General features: G+C 40.8%; 2 protein-coding genes across 22 annotated transcripts in view; one reads left to right on the top strand and one right to left on the bottom strand.

The window, feature by feature from the left end:
• Positions 1-7258: 7258 nt before the first annotated feature.
• On the bottom strand, positions 7259-24170 carry RLN3 (relaxin 3). Of its 12 annotated transcripts, none has more exons than XR_015747878.1 (4): positions 24094-24142; positions 23466-23608; positions 21371-21423; positions 7426-7564 (listed from the first exon to the last, which is right to left on the bottom strand). XR_015747878.1 is itself a non-coding variant. In XM_026681978.2 (2 exons), the coding sequence occupies exons 1-2, from the start codon at positions 9958-9960 to the stop codon at positions 7311-7313; spliced, it is 528 nt and encodes a 175-aa protein (XP_026537763.1). In that variant the 5' UTR covers positions 9961-10302; the 3' UTR covers positions 7259-7310. The 12 variants fall into 12 exon arrangements, 1 of the variants encoding a protein (XP_026537763.1); XR_015747881.1 differs by lacking the exon at positions 23466-23608 and adding an exon at positions 10309-10385 and having other exon boundaries at positions 7442-7564; positions 24094-24170; XR_015747883.1 differs by lacking the exon at positions 24094-24142 and adding an exon at positions 10309-10385 and having other exon boundaries at positions 7442-7564; positions 23466-23714.
• Positions 23807-24613, top strand: part of RFX1 (regulatory factor X1) — a 69205-nt gene continuing 68398 nt past the window's right edge. For 9 of the 10 annotated variants that reach the window (XM_087956977.1, XM_026681975.2, XM_087956973.1 and 6 more), the window contains exon 1: positions 23807-23944. The gene's annotated coding sequence lies outside the window, so the exon portion shown is untranslated. The remainder of the gene's footprint in view (positions 23945-24613) is intronic. The other variant, XM_087956975.1, reaches the window with a different exon arrangement.

The following is a 24613-nucleotide window of genomic DNA, read 5'->3' as shown; positions in this document are numbered from 1 at the left end:
TCAGTGGAATTTGTCTATTATCTCTGGAGAACTTTTGCTTAAGGCCTCTCATCTCTTCCTTTCTCCCTTGCTTCTCCTTGTAAAATATTGGAAAAGAGTGCCTAGGACACCTTTCCCTTCTTGCTTTTCTTTTTTTAAATTTTGATATACAAGTTTCAGTCCATGCACACGTGATGCCATTGTGTAGACATCCCTCGTACAATTACAACAATATTTAGGGGCTATTAATTGGACCCGTCCCTATTTTGGCATTACTACACACATGCTCAACCCCCTGTTTGATGTGTTAAAGGGAGGAACCACTCCAGGGGATAAAATTACCATTACAGATCATCAATTAAAAATCACCCAGGACATATAGCACATTATGCAGAAAAGGTGGGTCAACCGATGTCACAACAATGCTCCTATTTCCTTAATCTTGCTCAATACACCCCCTCCTTACCTACTGCTGTATTAACCCAAAAGTCTCAGCACACTAGCAACCTCCTTATCTTAGAATGGATACATCTTCCTCAACACTCCTAAAAAATCTCTTAGTCTGTTAAAACTGGTTGTTGAAAATGCAAATGAGGATTGAAAGAGGATTCTGCAGCCTCTATCTGCCCGAGGGGGGGCTTCCCTCTCGGACTATCTAAAGGCTTGCAGAATCGTGGGAACTGAGGACCATGATTGTTTGTTGCAAGTAGATCTGATGACAAAGGTGAGGGAGTATCTGGAAGAAACTCCTTTGAAGGAAGGAGAGAGATGGTTTGTGGATGGATCAAGCAGGGTTGAGGAAGGAAAGAGGAAATCAGGATTTGCAGTCATGATAGGAGCAGGGGAGGTCATAAAAGGGCTCCCTCCCTTCCTTCATGGTCTGCGCAGAAATGTGAGTTGTTAGGATTGGAAGCCTGAGGAAAAAGAGAAAGATGAGTTGGAAAACTGAGAAGGGGTGAAGGTGGTTTCTGTGAATGCAAAGTATGTTTGAAAGTAAACAAGAAAGTAGCAAGGAAAAAAGAAATGGGAGGGCAACCCCTGATGGGCTGGCCTTTCCAGAGAACACAGATTGATTTCATCGAAGTACTAACTCCATACGCATAAAATGCTTTCAACTACTGCCCATCCTTCACTTCAGTCTCTGTCTCTAAAAATCTTCTCTCTCTTTTTGTTACATTGCAACACCTTGTTGCACAGCACCAGCACCCGCTCTTTGTAGCACACATTCGCAGCTACCAACCCTTCCCAGGAATTCTCCAGGAAGGCAATGATATGGCTGATGCGGCAGCCGCAGCTGCAACCGCAGACAGCGCCATCTCTTGCATGATTCTTTCACAACAAACACCCTGGGACAGTCATAGTTATTTTCATCAAAATAAAAAAGCCTTGGCCAGACAGTTTAAAAATAACTCAGAGTGAAGCAGCAGCAGTAATCCAGCAATGCCCCGCTTGCTCTCGCCAAGGTGTTTCTTTACCCATGGGGGTAAACCCTCGAGGCATAAACGCCTTAGAACTTTGGCAAATGGATGTTACTCAATATCCACCCTTTAATCCATGGAAATATCTTCATGTCACCGTAGACACTCATTCAGGATTTATCATGGCCACACCTCAAAGGGGTGAAGCCACAAAACATGTTATCAACCATTGCATTAAAACATTCGCCTCCATGGGAAAACCCAAGGAAAAATAAAAACAGACAACGGCCCTGCATACGCCAGTACTGCTTTTGCACAATTTTGCTCCCAATGGCAAATTACTCATTCCATTCAATTCCCAGGGACAAGCCATTGTTGAACGAGCTCATCAAACCCTTAAAAATAATTTGGAAAAATTCAAATTTAAAAATGTCACAGGGTTGCCAGGACTCCAGAATGCATTGAATGTTTGCTTGTTTACTCTTAACTTCCTCAATGAGTCCGGATCCCCCCCATGCACAGCAGCATCACGTCATTTCGCTTCCTCGCCTCATCTTGAACCCAGACCAACGGTATATTTTCATCAGCATCATGCCAGATCCTCAGTGGAAAGGTCCTGCTGAACTTATAACCTGGGGACGAGGGTACGCTGACAACAACAACACCATCTGGGTCCCTGGACGACACGTAAGGCCTTTTCTACCCAAACCAGCCTTGCCTACATCAGCATCATGAAGCTGCCCACTTCATTCATCATTTGCTTCCTGGGTTTCCACATCGTTCCTGCTGATACGACAGCCACCCCATCCTCCTGCGATGCCTGCATCAAAACTACTCGCAGCGGAACAAAGACCCAGTCCACCCTGATCTATCATACTTTGAAGCCTGAGTGCAACTCCATGACGGTCTCCCCTTGTCTGCATAACAACACTCAATATGCACGATGCTACACCAAACAAGGTATCCAATGCTACGAACCAAAGGCTGTGGGGCCCATCACCGCCTCACTGTATGTCTATGCTACAAAGGAGGATCCAGCTCTGACCTTGCCTCAATGTTCTCTACCAGTCAAGCAAAAAATGGGTACATTACCCATAATGTCACTCGGGGGGATACCAACACTTCTGTGTGTTTTGATGCTTGCTTTGCCATCAACAAAGGCCAAGGTCCTAACGACACTGCAGGAGTCACCTGCGGCTCACACAGCTGGCAAAGATCTTATCTACAGGAAAGGAAATATCTCTTCCAAAAGGTGTCCGGGACTAACGTGGGGGCCACCACTGTTACAACTACTGATACACCCCACCTATTGACTCTGCTCAAGTAAGAGGCCCAGGACGGGACTTGGGGGTACCGTATCCCCATATATATGCTCAATAGAATTATAAGGTTGCAAGCTGTATTAGAAATTATAACCAATGAAACTGCTCTTGCTTTGAAAACATTAGCTAAAGAAAGTGCATTGTCTAGAACATATATCATGCAAAATCGTTTGGCGTTAGATTATCTTCTTGCCAAAGAAGGAAGAGTGTGTGGAAAATTTAACCTTAGTAATTGTTGTATTGAAATAGATGATAGTGGAAAAGTTATCCAACAAATTACTGATAGAATGATCAAGATTGCGCATGTACCTGTACAAACATGGAATGGTCCTGATTTTAGAGACATGTTTGGATCCTGGTTCCCAAAATTACCTGGTTTGCAAGCTATTGTAGCGCTTATTGGTATGATTGCTGCAGGGATGTATTATATTGCCTTGTGTATTACCTATCTTTGTACGCACTATTTCTAACAGTTTATCCCTTTTGGCTGAGAAAAAAAGCCACTGCACAGGTAATGGCTCTCTGGAATCAACAAATAACTAACACATATGAACCACTGCCATCCGAAGACGAAATGGGAGAGCCAACCTGTGATGACCCAGACGAGGACAAGATGTTTGTGATGGTCGAAGAAGTCACGAACGCCATGGATAACATCAGCATACACAGCACTCTTGCCTACGCGCCTAACAAAGGCTGCTGTTGGAACTAAAACACTCCCTGTCTTTAAAAAAAAGAAAAACAGAGGAGATGTGGGAATTGCTATCTGTTTCCTCATGGCGTGCAAGGACAACGGGCCTTCTGGTAGTTGTTTGTAACATGAGGCGAGGGACAAGGTCGAAATGTTGCCACTTCTTACCCAGAATTGTAGCAAACTTAAACTTTACAGCTTTGTATTCTCATATGGTATTTTGTGTGATGTAATGAGTTTGTAACAACACACTAACAAAAAATTGCAAACGTTAACAAAGATTGCTTCTAATAAAAGAGGGTGTCAGAGCTTGCCCTGTGCTCTCATCCCGATCTGGCTTCAAGACGACTGCCTCAGTGTCTTCATTCATAAGAGACCACCACAGTTTCCAGACTTCCAAAACTTCCAGGAGGCCTGTTTTGTGCCCTCCCCGAGCCTCCACACAGGCCCTGCACTTACCTCACATCCAAAATGGGCCACATGGAAACTCTTGGGAGGGTTGGGGTGGGTGGAGCGGGGCCAGCCAGGGGTGGGATTTGACAGTTCACCAAACTGGCTATAACATTAGCTACAAGTTCACCTGAACCCGGGTGAACCTGTAGCAGCCCACCCCTGGTTCCAGGTTGGATCTCCCTCTGATGAACTTCGACCTATTGCTTTTTATCCTATTTTGGAGAAAAAGTTGATGACCTCTGGATGCATGTGACACATCTGGCCCTCGGCCCGCGAGTTTGATAACCCTGGCCTATAACTCTGTGTTTGGTTTTTTTCTGCCTAAGTGCATGACCTTACTTTTCTCACCACTAAACTGCATTGAATGGGGCCCTGCTCAAGTTTGTCAAGATTCTTCTAAATCTTGAATCTACCTTGCTAAATGTTAGCAATTCCCCCCAGCTTGGCGTCATCTGCCAATTTGATGAGTTCCCCTTCTATCCATCTCATCTAGATCATTTATGAAGATGTTGAAGACAGAACCTTGAGGTTCCTCACTGCATGCTTCCCTCCACATAGATTGAAGACTACACACCGAACAGAGGTGGTATTCAGCAGATTCTGAGCAGTTCTGGAGAACCGGTAGTGGAAATTTTGAGTAGTTTGGAGAACTGGCAAATACCATCTCTGATAAGAGATTTTACGGTGTCCTGCCCCTGCCACGCCCAGGAAGCCACACCCATAGTACCGGTAGTTAAAAAAAATTTAATCCCACTATTGACACTGAGTATGGTTGGTCAGCCAATTGTGAATCCATCTGGTAGTGATACTATCTTTCCTACATTGTTTTATCTTACCAAGAAACAGGCTGTGATCTACTTTGTCAAATGCCTTACTAAATTTCCAAGTATATTATTATTTCCATGAATTTACTTTATCAAAGAAGGTAATAAGATTTGATTGGCATTGGTCTGATAGTTTTTGAACTGGCTGCTTGATTTGTGGCCATGATCACATTTTATGACAGTGAACACTCTAAATAGCCAATATTGCCCTTGCACTTATTATGTATGCCAGGGAATCAGTGTGGGTGACTGTGTGGTTAGCATATGCCTTTGCTGTAGAGGCAGTATCTAAGCCTTGCTGTTCTCAAAAAAAAAAAATTGTGTTAAATTATTTTGGGAGAAAACCACCAAGGAATCCCTGAGCTGTAAAAAAAAAAAACAACCCCAGAAGATAACAACCCAAGCAAAACAGAATGTACTTCCACTTGGAAGCCTGCTATATAAAATAGATCCTGTTATTTTATACCATCTGCTAACACTGAAGTAACTGAAAAGGCTTGGTGAGCCTATGTCTAGGAGGCAGGTGATTTTTGCAGGGGATTGTGAAATTTAAATATTAAAGTTAGGGGCAAAATGGAGGAGGGATTGCTATGTACAGAATGTGAGGTCTTGCAGATATAGATAATATACATGTATAAGTTTATTGAGTATATCTAATATCAGGTTGTCACAATAAGATGCACAGTCATGTATCCCTATCCCAGGTAATACATGGCCGCCAAGACACAGTGGGGCCTGGGGTGTAAAGCAAAGATTAGGAATGGAAATGTGTTGGGGACAAGAGGGATACCTGCGCTTTTACACGCTCTGATGCTAAGGAGTTCTACTCCCCCTCCCACCTGAAAATAAATAGCTTCCAAATGCAAAACACAAATAGAGGATACCTAGCTGTATTTTACATTTACTGTTGCTTTGCAACTGCTGAAAATCAGTATAAATACTTTTTTTTCATCTGCAGAATCCAAATAGTTTCACAAATGCACAAAAAAATTATACAGGGGAAATTGAAGCCCTCTCTAGCAATTGCAATTTCCTTCCCACAATGTGTGCATCCTTTTGATCTATCAGACCACCATTCTCTTAATTCTGACTAAGAATAGCATGAGTTGTACATATCTCACATATGTAGATTAATGGGGAAACTGGCTTATACAATTCAGTATACCCCAGCAGTCAGTCTTCCTTTTTTAGCCCAGTTGCAGAAGAAAATACCATGATATTAATATGATTTACATTTTCTCAAAAGTTTGGTATTATGGCAGATTGTTCCAGGTCAAATTGCACACAACCACTCTAAGAAATGTCACTGGCTTTTCCCTAAATCTTTCCAGCTCTTCTCAACATTTTTAGGCTGTTTGCATTTTGGTAAACTTGTCGAGCTGCTTGGAAATGTTAGGCAAACATCTTGTAGTGTTTATAATTTGAGAATAATTGATGTCATCAAAATAAAACAAATCTGTGTTGAATGTCCCCATTAAACCAAACCATTCTGAGTCAACATAGTGTATCTCATTATTTTGTTTCATTTTTTTTTTTTTTTTTTTGCTTTTCAGCTTCGCTTTATGGTCATTTGAATCTCACAGCAGCAGGCTTAGTTCCTCTTTAAAGAGGTCAAATGAATACTGTAACCACAGAAGCACCACCACCCTGAAAGCTGTTCATTGTGAGACCAACTCGAATACCCAAGAATTTATTTATTAAATTTAATGCTGGTCTGTGACCATAATAAAAAATGGATTGTTTATTAAATTTATTTGCTGCTCATCTCACCATGAGTTCATTTATAAATTATCAAATGTGAGAAAACATTTATGACTCTTGCCAACACTCAGAAAGCCATTGCATTATACTTTTCCACCAGACATTCTCTGCTTTTGCCCCGAACCTTCCTTGGTGCCCAGCCATTCCAGTAGATCCAGCTCAGTGGTGGGAATCAATTTTTTTTACTACCGGTTCTGTGGGCATGGCTTGGTGGGCGTGGTGTGTGTGGCTTGGTGAGCGTGGTAGGGGAAGGATACTGCAAAATCTCCATTCCCACCCCACTAACCTGCTTTCTGTTCTCCTGTGCAGGGCAACAGAAGAAGACCCAGCCAATCAGCTGGGACTCAGGAGGCAGAGAAGAAATGGGGTGGGGCCAGAGTCCGAACTACTCAAAACTACTCAAAATTTCCACTACCTGTTCGCCAAACTACTCAAAATTTCTGCTACCGGTTCTCCAGAACTGGTCAGAACCTGCTGAATACCACCTCTGATCCAGCTCTACTAATTTCAGCTGAGTGGAACAAGAGACAAGGGAATGTACCTAACTTATCCATTCTGGTTGTGACTGAGGCTCATTGATGTTCCTACAATTAATGGAAATAGTGCTAACAAGGCTTTCATACAAGACCCGCAGAGCACTTTATAAGCAAGTAAAAACCATGTACAGTAAGTGGGATCCATAGGCCTCTGACAATCAGTGTCTGCCTTGATGAAAGGCATGGGTGTTTCATGGAGGAATTCATGTTTGCATTTGCATGCATGCTGGTTAATAAATCTTCAAGCTCACAAATTCTATAGTATACTTCCTTGTTTTATTTTATTTTTTAACCAAGGAACACATGTGGTAAATGGAAACCGCTACCTAACATAAAGAACTGATCTCACGCTTGCTGCAGCCCCACTTGCAACAGGCATTGCTCAGGCTTTCCATAACATCCCGGGCTCCGCGATCCAAAGACCAGGGCTCTTCGGAGAGGGCATAGCTCTGCCGACCTTGCCAGCTCCCATAACTGTCAGAAGGATCCTGTTGGGAGGAATGCACTAGATTCCATTCATTGGATAATGATGCATCAAATGCTTCTGCAGGATCTCCCCCAAGGAGAGTGCTGAGATTTCCTACAATGAGAATGTAACATTGGAAAGTCGGGAGATCAGAGACAACATATTGGGCTCAGTAAATGGACATGGCACTAGGAAGTCAATTGAATCAGAACATCTTGAAGTAATAAGCATTAAAGGAAGCCGAATAAGTATTTAGACAACCCCCACATTTAACATCCTCTACAGAAGAAGCAAAACCTGCATTTTTCATAACACCTTTGGAAAACAAATACTTTGTAGGCTTTCTTAGTGAATTGTTATTAACTTTTCTGGTAATATTAATGTTTTGTAAATAAATAAAATATCTGAAATAGCCCTGAAGCAGAAGGCTAAACAAATTCTAAGATTAGCAGATACTCAGTTGTAACCCTTCAGATTTGCCTCTTTCAAACAGGGCTTGAGTCTCGGTATTTCAAGCATCTTTTTTGTTGGGGAAGGTCAGCAGCATTTTCTAAATATCAATGTCAGTGGAAGTGAAGATGATTGTTGGTTAGTATAAACTGCAGGATTGGGCCTCAGAACATTGGTGGGAAAATGCCACTTGTCAATTTAATTGCCATCAGATCTTGTTTGGGCAACCAAAAGCATATTGAAAGGTGGGGAGACATTAGAAGGAAATGCTTGCAATTTAGTTTCCCAGACAGGGAAGTTTAACCTGTCCCTTGTCTATAGCTTTGTAATCATATCCTCTTCCTCCAACCCTAATTGCTTTCAGTCATATAGCTTCTGTTTTGAATTGAGGGACAGGAAGGGGTAAGAAGAAATGGGCTAAAGCTTAAGAGAGGATTATGGTATCTCCGGCTGAAGAAGGGATGCTACTTCAATGTGTTTCTGCATTTTTCTTTATGTATGCGCTCTTTTCAGTACCAGATAAGGTGTGTTCCTCAAATGGTATCCAAGGTTTGCACCCAAAAGGTCCCACGTTTGGTTTCCAGCATCTCTTGGTAGAGCAGAAAAGACTCCTCCTGTTTTCTACAGGAATGCCTTCTACCAGCCAAGTATTGCATTATCCATTAGTAAATAATCCATTAAGGAAAACCTAATACTGTACAATAAAGTGGATTCCTATATTTTTATATGATTCCAACTGGACAGATTATACCTACTTTTAACTCCAATCTAGCATTCTTGGGAGGATATGGGTGACACATTTCATGTAGAAAAGTATTTACTGACTGGGGTAATGGGAATTGTAACCCAACTTGCACAAACTGAGAAATGAAAGTTAATTAAGGTTGTTGGTGAATGGCAGGCAGTATCCCTGAATTGTCTTCTCAGTCACCATTTGTTGAAAATACCCTAAGGGCTATGAATCAAAGAAGCTGAGCCAAAGGTAATAGGGCAAAGGGCTAAAAATTGTATGGCCCTGCCTTGATGCAGCAGCCTGCGTTTGATCCTGATAGGCTCACGGTTGACTCATCCTTCCATCCTTCCAAGGTTGGTAAAATGAGAACCCAAATTGTTGGGGGAAAGATGCTGACATTGCAAACTGCCCAGAGGATACCCTAAAGCATGATGTATATACTGGGGCAGTATATAAGTTTAAGTGCTATTGCTATTGCTATACGATTTGTGGTTTTCTTTTTGCATCTTCTTAACATCTGGCTTCCTATAGTCTGGGAACCGAAACCTAGAGAGTCTTTTTCTAACTCTTCCTCAAACTTAACACCACCTTTCTTTACACATGAATAAAAAGATTGGTCATTTTGTATAATATACTGGAAATCTCCTTAAAGTCTGGTATGATATTCATTAGATGAAGCAGTTTATCAATCTTGTCTAATATTTAGATCTTAGAAGTGGTGTTTTATTTGATTTTTCTCCTTCAAAAAGATAGGAAGCAATTTTCCACATCGGTGAAGCACCCATATTTGGTGAAGCACCCATCAGTGAAGCACCAAAGTATCTAGGTGTTGGAAGATGGTAACCCAAAATCCCCATTATCCAGGACTATGTTAGCTGGGAATTTTAGGAACTGTAATTCCCAGCTAACACAGTTCTACATAATTGGAATCATAGTCCTATTCTGTGTGGAAGATATCCCATAAGGTAGAGCAGCCTCTGTGATGTAACATCACAGAGGCTGCTCTACCTTAACTAGAGTCTACCCCAAGTTGCCAATATCCCCTTTGCTCACCTGCTCGTCTCCAGCGGGATCCTCCACAAGTGAAGATGACAGCACGGATGAACTCCCTGCCACACAGCTTGACACCATAAGGAGGGGTCCTGGCTTCACTCACCAGCCATTTCTCTGAGAGCAGCACTCCAAGCACCAGAGCCAGGAGGAACTTGGGCATGGCTGAGAGCTCTGCAAGGTGGGAATTGGGTTTCCTGCGACAGCACAACTGCCTTTTGCCAGCTTCTCTCAGTGTAGCTGAGTCCTTTTTATACCTCCAGGTGGACATGAGCATCTTTCTGGCTATCTCCCCAATTAGCAGCAGGAGGGGATAGAGGCCTTTCTTGGTGGAGAACTTGGAGATGTACACTAATCAGAGATAACCTTTTCCTTGTTATCAGCTGGGCAGATAGGGAATTGTGTTCAGTGCTTGCCTGGCCTTTCCTGGCAGGATAGACATGTAGGTGCATACAGATAAAAAGCACAGCAAGACATGCAAATGCTGATGAGTGAGGGAGGAACATAGGCAGAACAACTGCCTGAGACTCTCCACACTTATTTATGCATTTAGAAGACTTTTATGTCCCAAATGCATCTTGATAGAAGCAGGAAGGCAGACAAGTAGGCTTCTCACTCTTATTACCTCTCCTAGTTTATCCTGATCAGCTTGGGCATTTGTCAGGAATAGCTGGGAATCATACCCCAATTGCCTGCAATGCACTAGGATAGAGACAGTTCATGTTGTATTACAACTACACACTTTTGTCAATCCTTTAACCTCAGAGCTACCCTCAACAGTAGTGCTCCAGAGCAAATGCAGTACCTTTCCCCTTGTATTTGCATTGTTTATTTATCAGGTCATTAAATCAGGAGACTTAAGACATTGTACATAGTTAAACTCCATTAAAATACAATATAAAATTAAATAAGTTATGGGAAGAATACTTACCAGCTACCTGTCAGCTTTGGAAGCCATATTAGCACTAGAAGCTTCCATGCTGCCACATTTCTGTGCCTGGGAAATTGGGAGGGGGGATTTTGTAAAGTGTAGGTAGTTAGATATAATAACATTCTTCCTTGCAGTCAAGGTCATGTCTTTCCTGCACCTGGATGAGGAGTGGTTAAGGGATGTCTCCAGTTGGGATGCATGGTGATTGGATCATGTGATGGACTGATGGGTGCAGGGGATGGATTTGTGTTTTGAATTACTGTGGGGAAAACCAGGAACTCTAGATTCGGGTTTTCCCAGATGTGCCAATATGTTAACTTTAATAAAATGGGACTTTGAGAAATGCCTGCCTCGGAGTCTTGGTGTTGAAGTTTGGTCTTTCTGGAATGTTGACACTACCAATCATCCATTAGTCTGAGTCAGAACTTGTCTTAACCTCTGGCCTCTTTGAAAAGCTACTTTTTTTGGTTTTTAGAACAAAGGTGAAGTTATATCAGCTACCTCTGGGTGGGAATAGTATTCCAGGGGACTGGACATGACTCTGGTATTTCACAAGATGACACTGTTTAGTTACTGGGAGTTAAAGCATACTGTCCCTGTGATCTTATATAAGATGGACAGAGATAATAGGAGAAAGTTGTTCATTAAGAATGAACAGGCTTTATAGATGACAATCAAAACCTTGAATTAATCCAAAAGCTCACTAGTAAACAATGTAGCACATGGAGCAGAGGTGTCACCTGGGCATATTGAGGTGCACTCATAGCTGGTCTTATGGCTGTATTTTAGACAATGATCTTCAAAAGAAGCTCCATGCAGAGGACATTGAGAGGTGTCTAAGGCATGAATAACCGTGAGCAATTTCTTCTAATCCAGAAAAGAGTATGAGATAGATCTAGGAAAATGATTGCTGTTTGCTCTTTCTGCAAGAGTCGTGAGTTCAGTTTATATCACAGTTCGGTCTGGGGAAGTACAACCACATCACAATTAAAGGTGGCAGATCTTCAACACAGCTGATCTATAAACCCCAAACTATTCATTCTTGTTAGGTTTGAGCTTCAACTCTTCCTTCTTTTCAGACTCTATCTTCAGGCAATGAGAAAGCACATCAATAGCCTCACTTGGTCAGCCAGGGGTCAAGATGTACAATCTGATGATTTTATATTGGACAGATACCTGACACCATGCTATTGGATTACTTTCCTCATGGATCTCATATAAATGGTAGATGGAAGAGTTTTGTGTCCTAAGAAACATCAGAAATCCCAGCCCCAGGATCTCTCTCTCTTTACCAACACTGAATTCAGGCAAATTATTTTAGCACATAAGGCAGAAAATGTCAACATGCAGTAAGTTTCTGAGGGAAAGTCAGGATGGAAGAGAATTTGAATTGTTCCTTTTGTTCATATTTTTTTCAAAGTTCATAGGCAGTGACAAGTTTCTCACATTGGCCCAACACACTTCCATGACTAAGAGAGAGAATCAAAATGCAGCTTATACAGTTCTCTTCCTTACTCTGATGATCCTGGGACACTATACCTGGAATTCAATGTTGCTTGTCCAATTGTAAAAAAAATGAGAACTGCAGAAGAGCTATTGCGTGGCAGATGGTTTTAGGCTGAATTAGAATAAATCCATTCCATAACATCAGAAGTGTAGATTTCTTTCCATCTATTTAAAATAATTCTCTTTACCAAGTCCGAGGCTTGGTACAATTCTTCTGAAATGTCTTTATGCAAATATCTTCCACCTTATGTTGGCAGCAGGAACAGCACTGAACTTTGCTTATCTCTCCAAATTCTGTCCTTTCAGTCTGCTAGAGATGGCAAACAGTTTTCCTTATTTTGTGATAAGACTGCGGCAAGCTCTTCCAGGCATATGCCATAGCAAATGGCATCACAGATAAGCTTTGGCCCACGTGCTGGGTAACTAGCTTGCTCTCTGCTGCATGATAAGGAGTAACATTTCAGACAAATGACAAATATACACCCTTCTTAATATCAGGGCAAGGCAGTGAAGTCAGAGGAGATGGCCTCAATGCCCTTGCTGAAAGCTTATGGGAAATAGGACTTTTGGATTGATCCAATAGACACCTTTCTCTCTTCGGAGTTTCTTTTTCACTTCTTTATAGAGCTGAACAATAACTTAGGGTTTTTTAAATTTAAATTGGACTTTTATGAAAACTAGGAATTGACTTTTGTGTGGCGAGACTTCCAAAACAGGTTCAGCTAAGACTACTAGATTACTAGGAGGTATTTCTGTTCCAGACAGGAAGGTTCTGCAGAGGCGAGGATGGCAGAAAAGATTATTGGAAATTAACTTTCTTCTATCCAGGACATAGCATTTGAATGATGCTTGCCCTGGGTCCGCAGTACTGTCTGTTCAAGGAGCAGGTGGTGGCCTGCATTGTTTTAAGTGTAAGCAAGAAGGCCTCTGCACAGATTTATCCTGTTTGCTAATTGTACCATTTACTGGATCAGGAGATTCTATGGACAGTCAGATGACTGATGGTGATGATTTGGTTACCTTAATATGTGGACTATTGTAATGTGTTTTACATATCACTGCCCTTGAAGACCACTCAGAAGTTGCAGGTGGTTCAGAACACAGCATGGCTCAGTGTGCCCATCTAACATCTAGGTTTTCAGGTACAATTCAAGACACTAGTTATCATAAGGCCTGGATATTTATGGCAATTTGTTTATCTCCCATAGCATCTGCCCATCCTGTTCCATCTGGCAGAGTTTGCATGCTCCAGGTTCTTTCACGATAACAATGCTGTCTAATAGGAGGTATGCCTTCTCTATCAGTGCTCCTGCCTATATCCTGACAAATGTCTACTCCTTTCCCGACTTTGTTAAAAAAATAAAAGGTTTCAAAATGTTGCTTTTTTTACCAGAGGTTGGGCTAACCTGGAGCCCTCAAGAGTAATGGTATAACAAACCTTTTATATTGCTTCATCTTTGAATAATTATTTTGATTTGTTGTATGCCACTCAAGAGTTGAAATAGTATGAAACAATATAGATTGGACGACTCTGTTCTTGTTTCTCTATTTACTTTTATTGATCACACTGCACAGATTCCCGAGGATTGGGGTTGAGCTAATATTGTGCCCAAATGATGCGCACAGGACACTTGCCTACAAATTACAGGCCTAATAGCCTGTTAAGCATAATAAATAAGCTAATGAACTAGTTGATTGGATTGATTCAGAGCATATATTAAATGATGAGCGAAGAGGCTTCAGGTCTGGATAATCTATGGATATGTCTTGGCCAAAAGATATACATCTGGCTGAAAAATATACATCTAATTTGATCTAATTCCCAGATCAAACTTTTGCTCATGCATAAACTATTCTAGAATTCTAGAGTCAAAGTCTGCTGCAATATGCAAAGCTACTATACCACGAAAATTCAAACTCACAGAGGCTGCTCTGCTGTTTAATTTATATATAAACTCACTTGTGCCCAAAATGAACCAATTAGAACACCACCTTCCAAAATTAGTGAACAGGCATATTGCCACCCTGCTATATGCAGACTGCAACTTTTGTCACAATAAATTGGACTCAAATTAGCCCTGAATGCTATTGTTCAGAGGAAGTTTTCAAAATCAATCACAACAAAATCCAAATCTTGATTTTTGCAAAGAGACATAAAGGGCATGACTGGAGGATAAATGGCTAGAATACTGAACAAGTTAAAATCTTCAAATATTTGGGTGTGATTATCCATAGTTTCACCAAGTGCAGAGTTGTCAGAGTCAGTGGGCAAATCCAGCTTCCGGTCAGCATTTCATTTTCTAAGCAAGCCTGGGTTTTATTTTTCACTTTTTGAGTTTATTACTTTACTCTGCGTTTTGTCTTTAAAAGTTGACCAGCTGGTTGAATGCTGATTTGTTTCAACCCCCTGATGGAGTCTGTTTTTTTCTATTAGTTTCCCTTTGATTTATGTTATTGTTTTGAATAACTGTAAGAAAACATGGCATGTTTTTGGATGGTGAAGTGCTTTCATTTGATTTACATTATTATTGGATTCTCACTACAAAATTTTTGTATTTGCAAAATATTTAGAGTTTATTTCATTTGAATTTTTTAAAATCTTGGTTCAAAATATCCAAAAAATATCTTTGTTTCCTTCTGCTTCAGTGTTCTTTGTTCCGTGACCATGTTTCACAGAGTAATAATGTATCAGATTACAGAAAAGCTAGACTGAAATCTAAGAAAAGACTTTTTGGTAACATGCATCTTTTAGTTGAAAATGTTTTTTTTTATTTTTTTGAGATAATGCCCATAGAAAATATGCAGAGGCATTTAGTTTTGGATAAATTAGGTTCCCAAAAGGACTCTGATATGAAAGTTGCAGAGAGATATGGATTCCACAGCCAGAGAATTTATGAGCCAATCTTATGTGTCTCTTTGAAGTTCATTTCTTTACAATACTAGAAGCCTGACTGAATGAGAAAGTGACATTTTTTCTTTCCTACGAGGATTGAGATTGGAGAATGGATTTATTACACCTAAATATATGGACTAAATGTATAGAAGACTTCTGTATGGACTTTGTTGAGAAGATAGGCACACTGTGGAGCCTGAATTTATTATATTTGATCAGATAACAATGCATAAGAGATAGCATTAAGAAAGAAATCTAGATATTTGATCCAGGATGAATTACTTGTAACTTTTGGATTATTTGGGATAGGTAAAATGCCGTGGCAAATTTTCTACGGGGGGATTATAATAACAGTTGGTTAAAAGGGTTTCGTAACCTTAAACTTGTCTTTTTTATTATTGTTCTTCCTGTTTTTGTTATTGACTTTAGTAGTTGAGTTTACTTTATTGATTAGCCCTTGGTCCATATCAAAGTGCATAGTTCCAGACACAATGTCAGATCCATGTATCTGTCATTTCTTCAATGGAAGAAGAAAAGGGGGGGAGACTGATAAAGAAATCCTTCTTGATGTAACCTGAATATATTTAATCTTATATCGAATTTGTATAACATACACATGATACAATGGAAGGAGGAAACCCAGATGGCCAGAACCTATCACCTCTGGGAGAGACAGCCAGGAGATGAAGAGACCATAACAATTCCACAGTGAGATGTGTCCTGAGAAACTCTGAAAAAGATTGTTCTAAAAAGGGGGGTGGGGGGGGGGGAATTAACATGTTGGCTCTTTGTTTCACTAAATACGCATCAAGATAAGGGGAGGGGTTTTAAACTCCCTTATCCATCTCTGCATGCCTGAGAGACCTTAGACGCTGCTTTTAAGCCCTACATGAATTGTCTCATCTCAATAAAGGATTCCTTTTTGATACGTTTTGATATGTTTTCAGAAGTTCATTCTAGTTGATTGAATGGGAAAAGTTCTATAGCCTGACACACAATTACTAAAATTTTATAAAAACAATTTAAAATGGAATTGGATAAAATACAATTTTAAATGATATTGGAATAAAATACAATTTTAAATGAAATTGGAATAAAATATAGTTTAAAATGAAATTGGAATAAAATATAATAATTTAATATATAAATAAAAAAATAGGATAAAATTATATTTCGGTGTCAATTTTTCTTATAATTATTGTTCTTCCTGTATTTTGTCGTTACTATATAGAAGACAGGTCAATAATCTGCAAATAGATTTACTAGTTTAAATTTTTGGGGGGCTCTGTTTCATAAGGGATAGGAATCAATATTTTAGTAATATATTTATCAGTATTCATTTAGAGGGGAATAATATGTGTGTTTTTTTTCTTTTCAATACACTTTTTTAATGTCTGCATTTTTTCGTGGTTTTTTTTCTTCAATTATTGAGGTTTTGTATTTTAACTTTCTTTTCAATAAAATAAAAAACTATTTAAAAATCCTAAAAATATAGTGGCCACAATCCAATTCTTCTATTCCACCAGAGAAGTGCAGTATAAACCAGCAGAAGTGAAGATATTTTCAGCAAAGGCACAATTACTCTTTGGTGCCTAGTGGGACCTTATTCCTCTTTTTTACTTCTCTCAAAAGGGTTCAGTCCAGGAGGACTTCCGGTTTGAGCTTCTTCGGCGACAGACCGAAACCGCGACTCTGCATGGTTTCAATCTGTGCTTGCCGCTGGAGCACCCCGAACCGGCTGGTTTCGGGGCTAAGCCACCCCGTAGAAGTGATGAAGAAGGGGGAGACTGCCTGCAGGGTTGAGGAGAGCCACATCTCTCCTCCTCAGCTGGCCATTACTCCCTTTCCCGAAGGCGGTTGCAGCGGTGGTCAGAAATGGCTCCACTTTTAGAAGAATTGAAAATGGAACTTAAAAAGTACAAAGAAGAGGCACAAGAAGGGAGAGGTTCTTTTGGCTTCGTATTTCAGTTCTTGGAAATGGAGATTTGGAACTATGAGAAACAACAAGAAATGCCTGCAGAACAAGAAGATCGGGACAAAGAAGAAGCCATCTTTAATGAACAAGTAATCTCAGGTGGGGAAAAAAAAGGAAAGGGGAGAAAGAGAATGGAAAGTTTAAAATTTGTAAAAACAACCCCAAAAAAGAATAGAGTGAAAAATAAGTATAAAATCAGAAAGCAACAGAAGGGGGAAACGCAGAAGAGAGAATTAGAAGTAGAGAGACAAGGGGGTAAAAAGGGGAGGGAGAAGAAGAGAGGGAAGAAAGAAAGGAAAAGAAGTTATAAAGGACAGAAATAAAATATAGAGAAACAGGGCCTATTTAGAGATAATGGGTGAAAATCTAATTGAAAAGGGGATTCTGCAAAGGTACATAAGACAGTATTGTTATATTAGAAATAGAAATAATTTCAGAAAATATGAAACAATGTATGATTAAAATGTTTGATAAAATAGTTATCGTAATTCACTGGAATGCTTGTCAATAAATAAATGTAACAAAATGAATATTTAATGATTTATAAAACATATGTGAAGAGAAATAAGGGAAAAATTAAGTATGGAGATTATACGTGTCTTTAAGGAAGTATGATATTTAATTGAAAAGAAATGTTAAAGATGTTAAGACATCTTTGATTATTGATTATTAATGATAGAACTGAACTGGAATGGAATGAGGGTTTTAATTACATATATTTACAATCCTTTTTTTAAAAGAATAGTGTGTATTATAAGAATGTACCAAGCAGAATTCGATTGGAAGGTATGTATTATGCATTATATTGAAAGTCATAACCTTAAGGTATATATCAAAGTTTAAATAAGAGTTGAATTGATAAAATTAAGCGATATAAAGGTGTCATACTCCAATTAGTAACTACAGGAGAAAAATTGTTTAATGAGGAAATATGAAATTGAAACAGAACAGACAAAAGTATAAATATAATGATTTGAATTGAGATGAGATAATCAAAATAAAATTGAGAAAATTAAAAGAGGGAAAAAACTATATAGAAAATGCAGAATAGTAATAAGATATGGAATAGAACACAAAAATGAGTATGAAATTGAGTTTGTGTCTGTATAAAGAAGTGCAACCCGGGACCATGCTATTTTCAAAAACGATGTTTTACTTGTATCTTGTGTGTGTGAAAACCCAAATAAAACTTTATTTAAAAAAGGGGGGTTCAGTCCAAATTTCTAAGGGTCATATTGCAGATAGCACCCTGCATTCCTAATACAGTTCTAAGAGGGAGGCAGAGTTGTCCAAAGTTGAAACAGATGCATGAATTTCCATTATAACACACTGGCTAAAATTACTGTTCTTCCCTATCAGTCCTCTTATGGAGAAGAACAATCAATCAACATAGGACTATTTCATTAAAACTCCAACATGTCAGCCTCTCCAAGGAGGAGTTCCTAACAATAGGCTACAATGTATTGGGGTCAGGAAGTCCAACAGGATCTGTCTGCTTTAATCAAGAATGTTTTCTTGAGCAAACAGACCTCCCTTTGCAAACCAGCAAATTATCAGATAAACTGTCTCTAAATTAACTCTAGCTTATTATAGTGCTCTGCCCATAGCAATTTTGGAGAGCCAATATAGCAAAGTCCCACATGGGTTGAGACTGTCCCTGTGGACAAGGGGCCACTGAAATCACAGCTCATGCCCTGCAGTATTGAACCCTCTGTAAGGGCTCAAAGACTAGTTTTCTAACACCTTACCTGACAAAATATCTTGGAAATTCTGATCCTTTTTATGTACAACTATCATTGGATCAGTAAGATACAATTTCTTTGAATGTAGCTAGGTTTTACTGTACTGTCTGTAAAATGAGGCAGATCCTGGTGATTCATTGATTTTACCATCAATGTAATACATTACTATGTCCTGTCCTGTCCTGTCCTATTTTATTGTATCCCTAAGTTTAATTTTTATTCTGGTCTGTGACCAGAATAAAGATTCACTGACTAGAATTTGATACCAGTCTCCTATGTACTTGTAATGTTAAATGCTTTTTAACATTTTTGCCATATGCTAAATAAATACCGTATTTGCCGGCGTATAAGACGACTTTTTTGCCCTGAAAAAGATGCCTCCAATTGGGGGTCGTCTTATACGCCGGGTCGTCTTATACGCCGGCAAATAGTAATTGGGAAGCACTGCAGCTGCCCGCGGCTGAGGCACTTTGCGACTTTTTTGCCCTGATTCGTGAAGCGAATCCCGTGAAGCGAAGGAGCAGCCAGCCTTCTCCCAGCTCCCAAGGAAACGAGGCTCGCACCGCCCGAGCTCCGCTGAGGTATCCAGCTGGGGCTGTCAGGAGTTGTTACCGCTGGCGCGGCTCCGCGGCTCCAGTCCCGCGTTGCCTCGGGAAGGGAAAGGCAAAACCAGGAGCCGCTGCTGCCATTGCAAAGCGCCGCGCGGCTCTTCCTTTTGCCTTTCCCTTCCCGAGGCAACACGGGACTGGAGCGCGCGGAGCCGCGCCAGCGGTAACAACTCCTGACAGCCCCAGCCGGATACCTCAGCGGAGCCCGGGCGGTGCGAGCCTCGCTTCCTTGGGAGCTGGAGAAGGCTGGCTGCTCCTTTCGGCTTCACGGGATTCGCTTCCACGGTAGACAAAAGTGCCTCAAAAAAAAAAAAAAGTGCAAAAGTGGAAGGCGTGCGGAAGAGGGGCGAGTATATAACAAACTATATTTTGAGTGGAAATGTTGGGGGGTCGTCTTATACGCCGGGTCGCCTTATACGCCGGCATATACGGTAAATAAATAAGTAAGTAAATAAGCAAGTAAGTAAATAAATAAATAAATGTTCTTGGAATGCAAAGTTTTCAGATGTGAAAATCTCAGTATACCATGATCAAGTACTGAAATGTTACTTGGGTGAATGAAATCTAAAAACCACCGTGAGGAAATAAAGCATATCTATGTTTTAAAATTCACTTTCTTTCAATCTTCTATTAAAAAGGAGCTACCGTATTTATATGTCAGCTATATCACCTAGAAGAAAAACATGATACAAAGGAAAGGCAGTGAAGGGGCAGAAGGGAAAAGCTGACAAGGGAAAATATAAGTTCAGTTGTAATAGCTTTGGCTTAGTTTCCATAGGCTATGATCTTTTTTTCAAAGAGCAAATACAATGCAGGAGTCTAGGTTATTTAATATCTCTCTTCATTGCTTTCAATTCTTCTTTTCAGACTGTGACAAATTTGTATACTCACCTCCAGAATCACTTTATATTTGCTTTCAAGTATGAAAATTGTTAATATTACTTTCTCATTGAACAAACAGTAAGTAATGACAGTTTGGTAAGAAAAATGAACTGTATAGGTATAAACGAAGGGAAACTTGGCTTAAAGCCAGTAACTGCGAGAGAAATCTTGGAGTCCTAGTAAACAATGAGCCAACAATGTGCGGCAGCAGCCAAAAAAGCCAAAGCAATCTTAGCCTGTGTAAATAGAGAAATAGAATCAAGATCACGTGAAGTTCTAGTGCCGCTTTATAAACCTTTAGTAGGACCACATTTGGAATGCTGCATCCACTTCTGGTCACAATACAAAAAAGATGTTGAGACTCTGAAAATAGTGCAGAGAAGAGCAACAAAAATGATTTAAGGGACTGGAGACTAAAACATACAAATGGTTACAGGATTTGGGTATGTCTAGTCTAATGAAAAGAAGGAGTGGGGGAGATATGATAGCACTATTCCAATATTTGAGGGGCTCCTACAAAGACAATGGGGTCAAATTATTTTCCAGATCAAAAAGGCAAGAGAAAAAACAATGGTTGGAAACTAACCAATGAGAGAAGCAACCTACAACGAAGGAGAATTTTACTAATAGTGAGAGCAATTAACCTGTGGAAAGGGAACTTCACGAAGACAGTAGTGTCACTCAAACAGGAAAAGCCAAAGCGGAATATCAGGCCAGCCATAAAACAAACTTACATAGGAAAAGGAATCAAATAAAAGGTATTAAAGAATCCCTATAGACAAAAGCCTAAGTAATTAAGAAAACTAGACAAATAAGAAAAGGAAACCCTTACAAACAAACACAGGACATACCAAATAAGCAAAACAAACAGACAAAAGACACAAAAAATATAAATTACAAGAGAGACAGGCAGGAGATTGCCACAAGACAAATATGAAAAAAACATTATAAAGCTAAAAGAGATTAGGAAAAAAACGATAATACAATCTAACCACCCCGCAGAATTTGCCTTCCGCACCCCGCGGAGTTTGTCCTCCGGCAGGAATAAAGACAAACTCAAACAGGATTTGACACATTAAGCACAAATACAAACATTCACACGAAATCAACTCACAAAGGGAGAAAAGGGTATAAAAAACCAGGGACTTACCATAAGAAGCTAGCTAGCCCAGGAACGCAGACTTCTCGCTGTCCCTCGCCTTCCTGAAAAATAAAAAGATCCAGCTTTCAAGCAGTTGTCCGTATCCTTACGCTGGAGCTCTCCCAGCGGGAAAATCGAATCCTCGAAGGAAAGGCATTTTGACACCTTTCAACAAACCAATGGAATAGCTTGCCTTCAGAAATTGCGGGTGCTTCATCACTGGAGGTTTTTTAAAAAAGACTAGACAACCGTTAGTCTGAACTGATATAGAGTCTCCTGCTCGAGCAAGGGATTGGACTAGAAAACCTCTGAAATCACTTCCAACCAGTGGTGGGATTCAATTTTTTTTTTACTACTGGTTCTGTGGGCATGACAGAGCAAGGATACTGTAAAATCTCCAGTCAGTATTTGCCGGTTCTCCAAACTACTCAAAATTTCCGCAACCAGTTCTCCATAACTGGTCAGAACCTGCTGAATACCACCTCTGCTTCCAACTCTATCATTCTATGGTCTATGTTATTCTACAGTCTTATTAAGTTGTTATGATTTATAATTTAAACTTTACACACCTTCTTCACTTTTCTTTGGCTTGTCAGCCCCAGGCAAGAGTTACATGGAAGGTTTGAAATTCAAACTGAGTAGGAAAGGCAACAGGCTTCCAGATAACTCACAATGCCTTTAATTTTAACATTAGGAGATCTGGGCTGCAAAACCACAGGAAAAGGTTAATAGCCCTTTGCTGCCATCTATTGGCCACCATATAAAAACATAGTTGACAGAACTACTACTGTAAGATTAACTTAGCCCAATTTTCTAGGGTTGCACAATGCCCTGAATTGATCACATAGGCAGGATTTCCATTGGCCAAAATGTAGTTGGCTGTTTTGAATTGGCGTATGCCTGGGGTCTTCAAACTTGGCAAGTTTAAGACTTGTGAACTTCAACTCCCAAAATTCCTCCTCCAGTCATGTTAGCTCAGGAATTCTGGGAGTTGAAGTCCACAAGTCTTAAACTTGCCAAGTTTGAACACCCTATGCAAACGAGGCTACTAAAATTTCTGCATTTGGCGCAAAAGGTCAAAGGCAAATAAGGTACTCACCACCGGTAATAACTGCTCAACAGTATCTTTAGAATCAGAAACTGCTGCTTTGTAAGTGCCAGTCAGAGAGCAACACCAGGAGCCAGCTTTACAGGTAATCCTCAACTACAACAGTTCATTTAGTGACCATTCAAACAACGGCACTGAAAAAAGTGACTTATGGCCCTTTTTCTCACTTACGACCTTTGCAGAATCCCCATGGTCCAGAGTTGGTATTCAGCAGGTTATGACCAGTTCTGGAGAACTGGTAGCGGAAATTTTGAGTAGTTCTGAGAACCAGCAAATCCCACCTCTGACTGGAGATTTTAAAGTCTCCTCCCCCCTGCCATGCCCACCAAGCCACGCCCACAGAACCGGTAGTAAAAAAAAATGAATCCCACCACTGACATGGTCATGTGATTTATATTCAGATGCTTGAGAACTAACTCACATTTATGACGTGTTGCAGCATCCTAGGGTCATGCAAACCCCTTTTGCAACCTTCTGACAAACACAGTCAATGGGGAAGCAACAACCATTTTCCTAATTTAACGACTGCAGTCATTCAGTTAACAAATGTGGCAAGAGAAAAGCCGTAAAATTCACTTAACAAATTTCTCACAGCAACATAAGTCTGGGGGAAATCCATTGTGGTCGTAAGTCGAGGACTATCTGTACACTCTCACACTCACACTCACACTCACACTCACTCTCTCTCTCTCTCTCTCTCCCCCTCCCTCCCTCCTGTTCTGCTGGTGGGGTTTGCACAAGGCCACGAGTTTGATCGCCCAACCTAGAAACAGAACACGGCTAGCTGCTGATCCACAGATCGTGTCCAATGTAACGATTCCAGGGATACAGAGGGCAATTAATTACGACCGCTACACTTCATTTGCTTGTTTTTAAAAGTCAGAAAAGACCTTCGGCTGCATTTAAACTGCATTTCCCAGAAGTCAAAGAATTACGCATGCGTTTACTGAGTTTAACGGCGACTTAGAACGCCTTCCTCAGTCAATAGAAAGCTACCGAGCCAGTAGGAAACTGCCGCAGCTCCTAATTCGTTCGTGATGTCTTCAGGAAACACCTATCTGCTAGAATGACAGGTTCCTAATCAAATCCGTAGTTGGAATTATCAGATTTGCCAATAAAGTTTCCGGAAGGAGGCGAGGCTTAGAAACAACAGAAAGAAGGAAATGCTAGAACGTGATTGACAGTCGAACACCCAATAAATCCTACCCACCGTCCAATCGACTTCAGGCACCACCCATTTCCCCCCCTCCCCTCACCGAAGTGGGTAGCAACAGTTGCCCCGGTGAGGGAACACGGAGGGCGCCATAGCCACCGTAGTCGTGGCGACCAGGAAGCCCGGCAACAACAACAACAACCGCCCACCCTCCCTGCCTCTGCGCGATTCCCGCCAAAATCGAGAGAGAGCACGATAGTCGCGACGACGTCCCCGCCCCCTCCCTCAGGGGACGAGGCCTCGCGGGGCCGGGACAGTCCAGGTGGGTTCGAGTTCGGTTCCCCTTCCTTTTTTCCGTAAAAAAAAAATGGCGAAGCTTGTTGTTCCTCTTTTCCTTTCTCCGAAGTAGTCGGAGAAAAGTGAGGCGGAAAAGTGAGGTTTCCCCCCCCCCCCTCCGGTGTTGGGCCCTACCGCGGCCACACCAAACAGGGCTTGACGGGAAAGGGCCCAGGCCCTGAAAGGAGGAGCGTGGACTCTCCTCGGTGATTGGTGGGCGAGAGGGCCAATAGGAGTGGGTGGACACGCTTAGGGAGGCCAATGACACTTGGAGAGAGGCGGGTGCGGGCGATCGCTCAGGAAAGGGGAAAAGGAGAGAATAGTTGACTTCAAGCAGCGTCATAAAGTCGCGGTGACGTCACGAGCATGAGCTTTTTTGGTGAAGTTGCGTAGTAGCGCTAATAGCCCGAAGGAGTGCCTCTTATGAGAATTAATTAAAAGATAATAAAAAGGGTTTTTATAAAGAAGTCCTGGTCGTAGAGAAGGTGGCTATTTGATGGAATAACTCCCATGGGGCAAAGTCATAGGTTAATTATAGCGTATCTTATTAGAACCTCTAATTTGAAAACAGATAAGAGAGCTGGGAAGACTTTTGGGCAGGTCACAGGAAGTCATTTTTAGGCAAGAGGAAAATAGCTAACAACTGCCATGTAAG

The sequence above is a fragment of the Notechis scutatus genome, chromosome 2 (assembly GCF_049901735.1).
Source record: "Notechis scutatus isolate UNSWTSFEM ecotype Mainland chromosome 2, rNotScu1.2, whole genome shotgun sequence".
NCBI lineage: Eukaryota > Metazoa > Chordata > Lepidosauria > Squamata > Elapidae > Notechis > Notechis scutatus.
This window is presented reverse-complemented; position numbering and strand designations above follow the sequence as displayed.

What these genes read in the sequence shown, in the direction of transcription:
- RLN3 (XM_026681978.2), bottom strand. Translation starts at nt 9,960, where the DNA reads ATGCTCATGTCCACCTGGAGGTATAAAAAGGACTCAGCTACACTGAGA. An exon ending in ATCCCGCTGGAGACGAGCAG is followed by an intron (nt 7,565 to 9,686) that starts GTGAGCAAAGGG and finishes TTCTCATTGTAG; the next exon opens with GAAATCTCAGCACTCTCCTT.